At 31.6% G+C, this 12,267-nt stretch overlaps 1 protein-coding gene across 1 annotated transcript; it reads right to left on the bottom strand.

Annotated features, from left to right (window-relative positions):
- Positions 1 to 1,837: 1,837 nt before the first annotated feature.
- On the bottom strand, positions 1,838 to 6,796 carry LOC116769491 (toll-like receptor 6). Its single transcript, XM_032660596.2, has one exon. The coding sequence runs from the start codon at positions 6,614 to 6,616 to the stop codon at positions 2,594 to 2,596; it is 4,023 nt and encodes a 1,340-aa protein (XP_032516487.2). The 5' UTR covers positions 6,617 to 6,796; the 3' UTR covers positions 1,838 to 2,593.
- Positions 6,797 to 12,267: the final 5,471 nt, after the last annotated feature.

Genomic DNA, 12,267 nt, shown 5'->3' with positions numbered 1-12,267 from the left:
AACAAAGCATCGCATCAGAATTGCCAAGAAAATCACGATAAGTATCTCTCAGTTGTCACGAACCAATTTCGTCTCAAACGCTCCTGGTCGGGCTTGAGTGAGAGGACGTGACCTATGCCGTTTCGAATAACTTGAAGTGTGAAACGCCATGTCTGGTCAGCGGGAGGTATGAGCACCAAATAAATTTTGTTATTGTCGAAAACAGAGGTGGATATCAAACGTCGATCAAACGCCACACAAAAATGCTATCTGATTTGATTGGTGCTTGAACTGCGATCAGTCATTCTATTGTGTACTATATAGTCAGCAAAAAATAAGAAACTTCTTTTTATACACGAGGTAGATGATTTAACATAATATTAATGTGCTTTTCCTTTAAATTGACAAGTCTCTACTCGTTCCGCAAGATGCCACAAAAACGTAATTTGAGTTATTAGTATTTTAGTAAATTTATAGAAAACCATATTAATTCTATTATAGTTTAAAAATAATCAGAATATGTGCTTGTTACAAAAACAGAAGATATAATTTACTTCTAAAGAATACCCGGATATCAAACAAATGAACATAGGAACCAATGGATAGTCATTGATCTTATCATTAGTTGGGCAATCCCCAATATGAAGCAACAAAGGTAATATAAAACGTTTTCATATCTGCGGTTCATTTCTTATCTATCATTGGGCTACATTGGTATGACCGGGAGAGCCATTGGTGCGTTTAACCGTGAAATCCTGAGATAGGCCCGATACTCCAGATATTGATAGCAGGTATCCTCTAACTTGATATCGTTTTGGTAATGTATTAGAGATAATAAAGACCAAACTGAATTCAATTACTATCTTCTGATTTATTCGACTATAAGTTAGAACGATGATATTAAATATAGGTTGAAAAGATCTCTCCATCAATTTTTTTTCTAGCATTTTGTTTTTTTTTTCATGAAAGTGAAAACTACTACGGATAATGTTAAAAAAACTTTGAAATAGGTCTATTTGTATATAATTAATGAATATAAAAAATCTTAAAACAGTTCTAATTAGTTTTCTATGATAAAAAAAATAGTTAAAACTTATTAAGAATTTTTTTTTTGAGATAATATAGTTTAAAAAAAATTATGGCTATTGTTTATACAGTAAGGAATTTATTTTTAATAAAATACTAGTAAAAATTATTATCATTTGGTCTTTTTAGTTTTAGAACTATTTTTATAACTACATATATGTGACTAGTCATCATATCATGCCATATGTCGTGCGTTGGAGCTGCAACTTCGTTAAGTATTACAAAAAATCAATAAATGCTGCACACAACGTCTGACAGACGGTCAAGTTTAACCATAATATAACGAGTTTCAAATATATTACAGTCTATTGTAAATCTCTTTTATGGCTACTATAGAATATCCGTGACGGTTAGAAATATGACTTGGGAGTTAGGAATCTACCTGGATAGGGTCCATCATTATGACTTAGGCTGATTGTCGGCACGCCGACCCTTTTTTTTTGATAAACCGTTCCTCGTTTCTCAATATGTCGGACAGAAAACAACGGACTTAGTAGACGTATAATACCATATTATGGTTTTTATATAATGTTCTTTTTGTCTCTTTGTCGGTAAGTAAAAAATTGTCTCTAATAAAATATGCACTGGTAAAAGCAATAATGAATTGCAATATTGTCAGTTAATTTATAATTATTCGAAAAAAAATGTTTGAAGACTTTCAAAACAGATTTATTATGGAAGAAGAAACAAGAATCTTTTATTGTTCATTATTATGTGGGTAAAATATTTATGCAATAAGTATTTTTATAGGAAAAAAATAATAAAAATGAAATATAATTGATTTTGTTTATTTCTTCACCACGTTAACAATCGACAATGAGTTATATTAGGTACATTTTGTAAACGCAGTCAATAACATAAATTATATTATATATTCGAACTATCAAATTGATAGAGATAGGCAATTTGACAAATCATTATCTCACTACAAGGAATATTAATTGCTTCTATCACTAAACAGATGATGTTATTGACCATGTAACACTATATCTACAAGTATTAACACCGTTCAATCTTAATTAATGACTAGTAAAACTGTACAAATATTACTTTACATACATACATTTATATACAATATATTTACATTACATATATTTGGTAACAATGAGATAATATAACATGCTATACCAAAATACTTAATAGTCATTTCACACAACATACCTACTGGCAATCCAAAAATCTATACATTTTAAATTTATCAGTCTTAAAGAACAACAATTATTTTGATACTTATTACTAATACATTTGCAAAAATTTATTATTAATTCAATTAAAGTTGAATAAGACTACGTTTTTTATTACGTACTCGTGATATTTAACAGTCTCATCAAATATATATTATCTTTGATTATTGTGTAATCAAGAACAAACAAGTTCTCTTTGTGAATATTTCAACAAACCTTTATGAAAAAATCTTACTATTCTATAAGGCTTGGGCAACACCAATGTAGACTAGTCTACATATGGTTTGGAATGTAATGTTCCATTAACGAGTATCTTTTTAAGATAGCGATGGTTTAGTGACATGTTATCTATGCACGGCTGTATGGGTTTGTGGCAAGCAATCATGTACCGATGAACGGGGTTGTAAATAGCCTTGCTCATCGAGCATCGAAGGAGAATGGGGTACTGTATGTTTGCGTATGGTATTAGGTGGTCTGGGCCGACCTCCATAAGGTTGTTCGTAATTTTGGGTATCGATAGAAATATAACTATGATGTGGATTATCAATTTCTTGTATTTGACTTGTTAAAGTTGTGTTTGTCAACATTGAGGTGTCATCCTCAACAGTAATACCAACATTTGTGGTAGAAGGTGTTTGTGGTGGAAGAGCATCATATTTGTACCAAAGCTCGGGGGCGGTTGGTGACGCAGTATATCGAGAGGGATTTCGTCTACTATTAGGACATACACCGTGATTGTAATTATTTGTCTCTTTATTCCATTGCAAATTTGATATATCTGGCATAAGAAATCGTAACTTTTCCCAAAACTTTTTTTCACCCCAAATTAGTACGTTACAATTTTTTAAATAGCTTTGGAAGTCTACATCTAAATTTAGGGCACTTACATCTGTGGTGAGAATAAAAAATACTCTATGCCGCCTGATTGAAGGATGAATAGTTGTGATGACATGTTTTATAGCATCTTTAAATGAAGTTTTGGACCACTCATTGTGTAAAAAATTAAAGGAAACAAATATAAGAATTCTTTTTGAAGATTCAGCGGCATTTGTAATCTGTTCTATTAAGTAATTTTCTGGAACGTGTTGTAAATCTCTATAATGGAAACACATAGTGTAACCAAAGTGTTCCATTTCTGGAGCAACTACTCTTGAAACAAAGTCATCATCTAATAAACTATATACAGCATATCCATCATACATTCTATCCCTATCAAGTTCACTTTCTTGTATTGATGCACTTTTAAACAATCTAACACCATATTTTGAGTGCGCCCATAATCGTACATTTTGCCTAAATGAAAAAGCTAAAGCACCAAACAATAAAATAAGAATTACACTTATTAACACAACAGCCAGAAGAGGCACAAAGTTCAATTTTATGGTGCTAATTTCATCATATTGAAAAGGCTGATTTTCTGTAGGTATAGTATTGTCCGTCACTATAGAGTCATGACACTTGTCAGTTACATCAAACACTGTCATATTTAAACTAGTTTCAAAACACATCATATCCGAAGGATCCTTGTTATGTTTCTTTAGCCAATTTTGCAAAGATATCAAATGCTCACAGGAACAGGTGAATATGTTGCCTTTAATATTCACAGTTTCTAAATGAGTAATGTGGTTTAATTTTTTATCAAGATCAAGTATTTTATTGCCTTGAAGATGAACTACACGTAATGAAGACAAATTTTCAAAAGTCGAATTCCCTACACTTGTTAAGAAGTTATCGTTTAAATACAATTCTCGTAAATGCTTTGTTTGTGAGAATTCGCCGCCAGCTAATTCAGTTAAGTGGTTATTTTCTAAATGCAGAACGTTTAGTGAATGTAATCCATTGAAGGTATCGTTGTCCATAGTGGCAATATTACTGTTATTCAGATATAACTTATGTAATTTCTTTTTACCTATAAATAAGTGACTGCCTAATGTCCCAAAATCATTTCCATCAAGATACAATTCCGTTGCGTCCATGGGTATTTTTTCTGGTATTTCAGTATATCCTACATTTGAGCAGTCAATAACATTTGAATTCCAATTACTGTCATGAAAGCAAGAGCAGCCTTCCGGACAAGTCATTTTACAATCGCAAGCTTCGAAGTCACAACAGAAACAACTTGAAGAACAATGAGTTTCATAAGAACAAAGGAACTGTGTTTCAGGAACATCCATTAAATTCGCCTTTCCACCGTACTTGTTGCTAACGACTTCACAAGTAACCGACTCCAAGTCTGCAAATCTCGGATATTGTCTCATATGGTTCCAAAGGTTAATCTTTTGCAACCAGATCATGTGACAGTTGCATATAAATGGGTTATTTCCAATAAAAAATTTCGGCAATGTTCTATGTTTTGGAATATGAGGTAATGTAAATGCTGCTAACTCAACAGTTCTAAGTTTATTGTCTGTTATTACAACTTTTTCTAAGTTGCGTTTCTGTATGAATGTACCTGGATGAATAGTGTGAATTTTATTGTTATTTAAGAAAAGGATCTGTATTGAATCAGGTATCGACATTTCATCCACTCTTTCTAAAGAATTGTAACTTACGTCGAGCATTCGAATATTTTGTTGCACGTTTTGCTCGTTATCCAATTTTGTGATGTTATTCATATGAATATCTAGCCATTCCAGACTCTCGGGCATATAACTATAATCGAAGTATATAAGTTTGTTATCAGATATGTTCAGCCAACCAAGCGTATTCAACTTATTAAAAACACCTCTTATATCAGTTAATTTATTGCCATCAAGACGTATAGCTTTTAATGTCGGATTGGAAACAAAAGCATTTTGTTCAATAGTTTCAATTTTATTAGATGCTAAATTCAGTACTTGTAAGGATGGCAAAGAACTGAATGTATCCTTGGGTATACTGGTAATATAGTTATCCACAAGCCGTAGTCCATAAAGCTCTTCAAGGCCCTCGAACGATGTATTAGAAATTTTGGTTATATTATTCTTTCCAATATCAAGCGATTTCAGAAATCTTAACCGTTTAATACTGCTGGGAATAACATTTAAATTATTTCCATTTAGTCCCAGATCTTGTAAGTATGTAATATTTTCAAAACAGTTGTCATGTATAGATGAAATTTCATTGTTGTCAAGATAAAGTTGGCTCAGCACAAATAAATTCGAAAAAATATTTTCATTTAATATTTTAATTTTATTGTCTGATATTGAAAGTTGATGCAAGTTTTTCAGCTCTGCGAAAGCACCATTGCTTATCAGTTTTATTTCATTATTGTCTAAATTTAGAACTTGCAGGTTATTGAGATCTTGAAATGATATCGGGTCTAAACGAGCAAGTGAGTTATATGATAAGTTTAAAATTATCAAGCGAATTAGACCCGAAAATGTGTCTCTATTTACCCAATCATTGGTCAAACGGTTTCTCGATAAATCAAGTTTTTCGAGTTGGTCAAGTCCTTCCAATAGTCCTGGTGCAATCACAGACAGGGAATTATTTGCTAATGATATTTCTCTGATAACCCGTGAAGATTGAAAAAGCTCAGGAGGTACAGCTACTAATTTATTTCCAGATAAATTAAGAGTTTTCAATGAATTCAATCCAACAAAAGCCCTGTCTCCAATTTCATTAATCAAGTTGTTCTGAATGTTCAGAACTTCTAAAGATCTCAGACTAGAGAGACCATTATCAGGTAGCCTGAGAATGTTGTTATGTGATAAGTCAAGCATCTTCAAGCCAGTATTACAAGATTTCCCTGGAGCTATAGGTCCTTTTCCCCAATCAGAAAATCCAATATCTGAGATATCCTGTATTCTATTATTAGTTAGATTTAAAGACTCTAGGCTAAATAATGGACAGAACACTTCAGATGGTAACATGTAAATATTATTATCACCCAAATCTAACGAACGTAGTTCCATCAAACCACGAAAACTTTCGGCATGGAACTCCATAGTCATTGCGGGCCAATCAGTGTTGTATGAACGCAAAGATAAAGTCGTTAAATCACGAAGTGGCGATAAAACTGTTGCAGGAACATAACGTATTTTACAATAATCAATTTGCAATTCTTCAAGTTTTCGAAGTTGTCCTAAAAAACTTCCAGTATTCATATGTAAAGAACTTTCGAAGAAAAGTAAATCGGTGCATGTCAGTTTTAACTTGTTGATATTGTACGCCTGCGCTGTGGTTATGTTTTTGAATAAGAAGTCTGCCGAGCCGATGGTTTTGATGTTACACGTGAGAAAGTTAGATTCACTCAACTTTGTGTCCGAATAGTCCCACTGGCAGCCGACAGGGGCGGGCGGCGCAGAGCGTGCGCGCGCACCAATCACCATAACCAAACAAATCCAAACTTTAACCAAAATCATTTTAAATAAGTTTTTATTCATATTTTCACGTTAAAACAGTCCATTTGTCACTTAAAATCACTAAAAAAATACTTTCTTACAGTTTTATTACTTAAACTTCAATGTTAAAATGTTTGTTTTGTTCAAGTTAATTACGATTCACAGCGCATGTAAACAGAAACTGCGCGATCGCGGTATAAGTTTTGACGCAGCCATACTCCCCTGCGGTCGGGCGGTAACTGACCTACGTAAGTTTGAACGAACGAAAGCCGCATGGGTGTATAGGTGGGGAGAAGCGGGGGGAGCGATGGGTCTTTGTATCTATCGGTGAGACCCGCACTGCATCAGCTTACAACAGATGGCACGCCTGTTTTTAAATACTCAAAAATATTGGTAATGCAGTGAAGAAGACTTACGCAGTGCAGGGATTCAATGAACACATCTAGTATTACAGCACGGAGGAGGTCGAAATTAAAAATTAGTTTTAAAAATAACTTAAATATCAGCTCTATTTCGAATTAAATAAAGAGTGCTGAATATTTTTTTTTATATCAACCTGTAATAAAAAATATAGTTAAATATATTTTTTATTTTTTAGAGGCCATCTACTGTACACTAAGAATAAAATTAAACAATTTACATACATATAATATGTATTACAGATACGTATGTGTGTAATTTCATACTTGGAAGAAAAAGTGTTGTTTCCTTCAGTATAGTCAAACGAAACAATAAGTTAATATCGTACAAAGGAGTATGATTCTAAGATAATTTCATTCAAATTCTCTATAGCACAGGAAAAGGAAATGCATATTCGATATTTGACAAGAGGGCGGACCGCAATGAATATAATGATTGACAGATCCGAAATCTCTGATAATAAAAGGAATTGCGGTGAACAATTTCCTCGGTGTCATTAAGCTTATTTAATATAAGAACAGATGGCAAAATCTTGTGGCTTATGATAAAAGACGATGGAAGCAATTTGTAGGTGTATTTTACGCTATCTGTTTATCGTTTGTATTTTATTTTAATGTTGCTGTTGCTCTATTCACTGAACACAATGGTATAATATTTTAAATGTAACAAATATATAGTCATATGTATTGAGTTTGCATAGTATAGAATATCACTGAATAATATAGACTACCAATGAATAATATATTAAAAAGTCCATGTTTGACTTAATAGCTGTGAGTTTGTATTACAGGTCAAATGGTACTGACCGTTATAAATAAAACTGTAACCGACAAAAATTGTATGTTCCATCGAAGCCCACAAGGCTACCAGCTAGTTAAGAGAAAAAACACGTCCATTGAGGATTACACTAGGCTATCATGAGTCACCAAAAGTCATCGGATGCCATAACACGTGAGTGTCGAATTGCATTTACCGTGGGAGACCAGTTGACTCTAAGAAAATTTACTTGTATTTTATAGGATTTTGTATCTAGGTAATATGGAAAGCAAATTATTCCTATGTGACTTTATAACTAAATAAAGTATTTTTTTTATCAAAAAATATATAATTATAAATTAATTGGCATAAAACAAATAATTATGCAATAATTGTGACTAATGTATGGTTAAACAATGATTTAATGTATAAAAAATCTGGTTCAAATATATTTTTTCTGTTACTTTAACACCCACAGTTACTGGAAGTAGTAAAAGTTCTAGTTTCTACCAGAAAATGAGAACCAAGGTCGTATTGGAGATCAAACTATTGATATTCTGAGTCAATATCTAGAGTCAACACTTTACGTGCCCGAGACGATCCAATATTTACTAGTAACATACAATATTACCACTTATCTTGTTACAACTAGCTTCGAAAACATCACACAAAGCTCTTCCCTGAGGAATGCCTCATGCTGTATTGACACGGTCCGATATCACACCTCAATCGAACTTTATTTGAAATAAAGTTTTTATTTCAATGTTACTTTATCCAAGCATAGAAGTATTATCAAAATCTATGTTACATAATATTATCCTTGCATTCTGGCAATCAGAAATTAGACAATTGAGAGCCATTTGTAACAATAACCATATATTCTCCTACTATAAAGCTTAAAAATAATATTAAATTAAAAAAATATATAACCAAAAAACACTCTCAAAATGTATCTACTGTCTTGATTATTGTTCTACTGGAAGCATTATACAACAGTTTTGCAAATCTGGCTGTGTTCTATATAAACTTGTACCTTTTTCAAACTTTCTGTTGACAAACCGGAGCGAATCGAGTTTCCGGAAGCTCAGTAATTGAAACAGTTCAACGTGAAACTAAGGAACAAACAATACAAAACTGGCAGCCGAATTGAAACCAAAAAGTATCGTAACAATTGCATTAGGTATACCCAAAGTTTTATGGCCCATTCATAACGTTGGAATCTTTCACTTGGGCTAGAAAAAAAATACTCTAACCAGTCGTTTTATGTATATCTGGGTTCTGAGAATATCTCATAAATTATCCAAGTCAATGTTGAAAATTATTGTTTTAACTTAAAAGTATTTTAACCAATTAAAGACTACAAAACTTTGTAACGGAACAATTTATTCATTACTAAATATCGTAGTGATAAAATATAAAGTCGATATACATAGTTGTATTATAAATAATTACTCCGCCTTAAGGTCAGTCAGACGTTGTCTGACAATAGAGTCGCCAGCAAACTAATTTAAAGTTTACTCTCACAACAACTATGGAATTTGTATTCAATATCATCCACCAGCTTAGGCTTAAACAATATTATAGTCAAATTAAAATTCGCGTGTTTACTGGGATTTCTTTTTAGAGGTTATAAAGAATCTTAGCACTTATCAGACATTATTAATTTCAAATAATCTCATTGTACATATGTTAGTAATAAGTCAAGTAAATTAAAATACCTATATTGTTTCATAAATTTGATAACACATATTTTAATTAATATAAGTACAGGTTAAATATTTCTTCTTAAGTAGTCTATTTGAACTCAGTAGTGCATTGATCCCTAAATTTATAGGAGACAAACAAATGCTTTGTAAAGACAGTAATCTGAATCTGCAATAAATTCTTTTGAAAACTATCGTCGACCATAAAATAGGGTCTGTCTCCGCTTAAACAATAGAATCCTACCGCAATTACTTTATTGCCACCCTAAATTTACGTAGCCAATTTTTTCACTTAACTTTAAAAGTATTTTTATGACTGTCAACACCACAGTTATGGTTTTTAAAGATAATGTACATCCAAATGTTTTTATTGCAAGAGTTGTAAATATTATTGAATTTCTATTTTTGAGTTAATATATTTATTTTTAATATTCAACTGTCATGCTCATAACAATAATAGAAGTGGTAAGTTTTTTTTATTATATTACTATTGTTTAATTTGGTAATTATTATTTAGTGTCTTTTTACTTACAATATATTTCGTTCATGAGGTTTTCTCATAATGATCACATAATAAATTTATTTAGTTTTGGCGACATTTTGAAATGTCAAACTTTAAAAGCGTAAATGCTATTTGTAAAATAAGACATCGTATCTTGGAGAGTGCCAGCGTTGAATTTTAAAGGCGTTTTAAAAGATAATCGAGACAAAATATTGCTTGCGCCTCGATAAAGGTGGCCTTAGAGAACAGGTACTCCCATGGCACGTTTTAAGTCAAATAACCGACGAGCACGGGCCTGAAACAGAAAACGCTTTGTACTAAAAACGTCGACCCCTTATCTTCGAAGATGAACTGACTCCACAGAGTACTCTAGTAAAATAATAACCAAAGGTTTAGTGTATCCAAATACTTATGATAAGTGTCTCGTATCTAATATCTTTAAATATCTTCATAATTACTGTATTTAAAATTCAATATTTTCATAGCTGTAAAATGACAATATAATATTATATGATGTAAATTAATGTAATTTGTATTTTATATTCAGCTTTAAGAAATGTCTTAAAGCAATTAATATCCTTTTGTCTTTCTCACTGCGATAAAAACTAAAATATCTTATTATTGTTTGTATAAAAAATATTAGTTTTATTACTTGTGCAATAGGATAGTTATCCACGAAAATCAATTTCCATATTCGTGCCGTGTCTTTGGGATTCATGTGTATCGTTGGATCCAGCGTCTTGAGACTTCGCACGAAGTCATCATTCATACGAGCAGATATCATCGTCGCTACCCAAGACTGCTTGTTAACAATAAAAACGTTATCCTTACCTGGCACAGAATGTCAAGAGTGTATTTTAGTCCTTTTAAGTCTCAAATGTTTTAGTGCATTAAAACGGTCGCCATTGTCCGGCAAATGTGACTACTGAGTGCAGTATGATTCATTGATATGTGACGCGAGTAAATAATAGGCCCTTATTTCGATTTCATGCCTTATACGATAAACAATCCAGTCTGGGTGGTCAACTAAACTAGTCAAAAATATTGTGATCAAAACCAAAACATGTGATCCTTTAATTTTTTTGTTATTTATGCGCAAAAAAGTTACGGGTTGCGACCTAGACATCGAAATTTGTGTTACAGGGCGTTATTACTATATGAATGGGCTTTATAGACAGATAACTTTAGCAAACTGCTAAAAATTTTTGTTGTTATTATTTCAAATTTTTCGATTTTCTATTGCATTGCAGGCGTAAGTATATTGAAATTCATCTATTTATACATAAGAATAACATGTTTTTATGGATTTTAAAATGTATTTCTATATTTTAAAACTTTATCTATGTAGTGATTTCAAGTCCAATTTTCGGTTCAATTAAGAATTTTCCTTAATAACATTAACGTTTAAGAAATATTTCGAGTAAATAACCTGATAAGCCCTAAAGAGATTTATTGTGGATTTCTGTTGTGTAGGTTAATTATAATTCATGTTTAATTTAAACTATTATATGACCGTATATTCTTGAAATCCTAATGTTGTAACTTAGATATCCAGTTCAGAACTACTCTCTTGGGAATTTGCAAAGAAGATACATACTCTTGTTGAGGTTAAGTTTAACTAGTTTATTTTTGATTATTATAAAGTGGTGCTATCTTCTAGACTTACTTTATTAGATATACTAGTTATATTTTTTGAAGCTACATAATGAAAATGTTTATGGGTTGGTTTAAATCTGTAAAATCTATCCAAATCATTTTGACCTGTCATATTTGAAAACTGTTGCCTAAGTAATTCTTAAAACAGATACAACAGTTCCTTCAGATTACTTAAGTTCTACTATTAGTGATCGTTTCGACGATTACAATACTAATTATTTTCGAAATTACGAGAATTTAGTAAAATTGATTTAATTAGAGTAAAATAGTTATTATACATAATCAATATTTGGACAGGTATAATAACTTTCATAAATAAAAAAGTGATTTTGTTTTGAAATATTGAAATTTCATTATTAATAGCTCTTAAATGCCAAACGCAATAAGGTTGCTATTAATGTATAAGTCAAGATAATTAAATATCAACAAAACAGACCCAATTGGTAATCAATTGACGCTCGAGGATGTAATTAACAAGTGCATTAGCGTTGCATTATGCATGACGTTGAATCTGTGCTGTTATCTGTACATAAGTAATTATGTACGTCACGATAATCAATGTTTAGCCTATGATAGTAAATAAAGAGATTCATATGTACCTAGATTCATACCCCAATCATAGGACATAAGACCTATCTACAATAAACAACATCAAT

This window comes from Danaus plexippus, chromosome 14, assembly GCF_018135715.1.
Source record: "Danaus plexippus chromosome 14, MEX_DaPlex, whole genome shotgun sequence".
Taxonomy (NCBI): domain Eukaryota; kingdom Metazoa; phylum Arthropoda; class Insecta; order Lepidoptera; family Nymphalidae; genus Danaus; species Danaus plexippus.
Note: the sequence above shows the minus strand (reverse complement) of the source record. Positions and strands in the feature narration are given on the sequence as shown.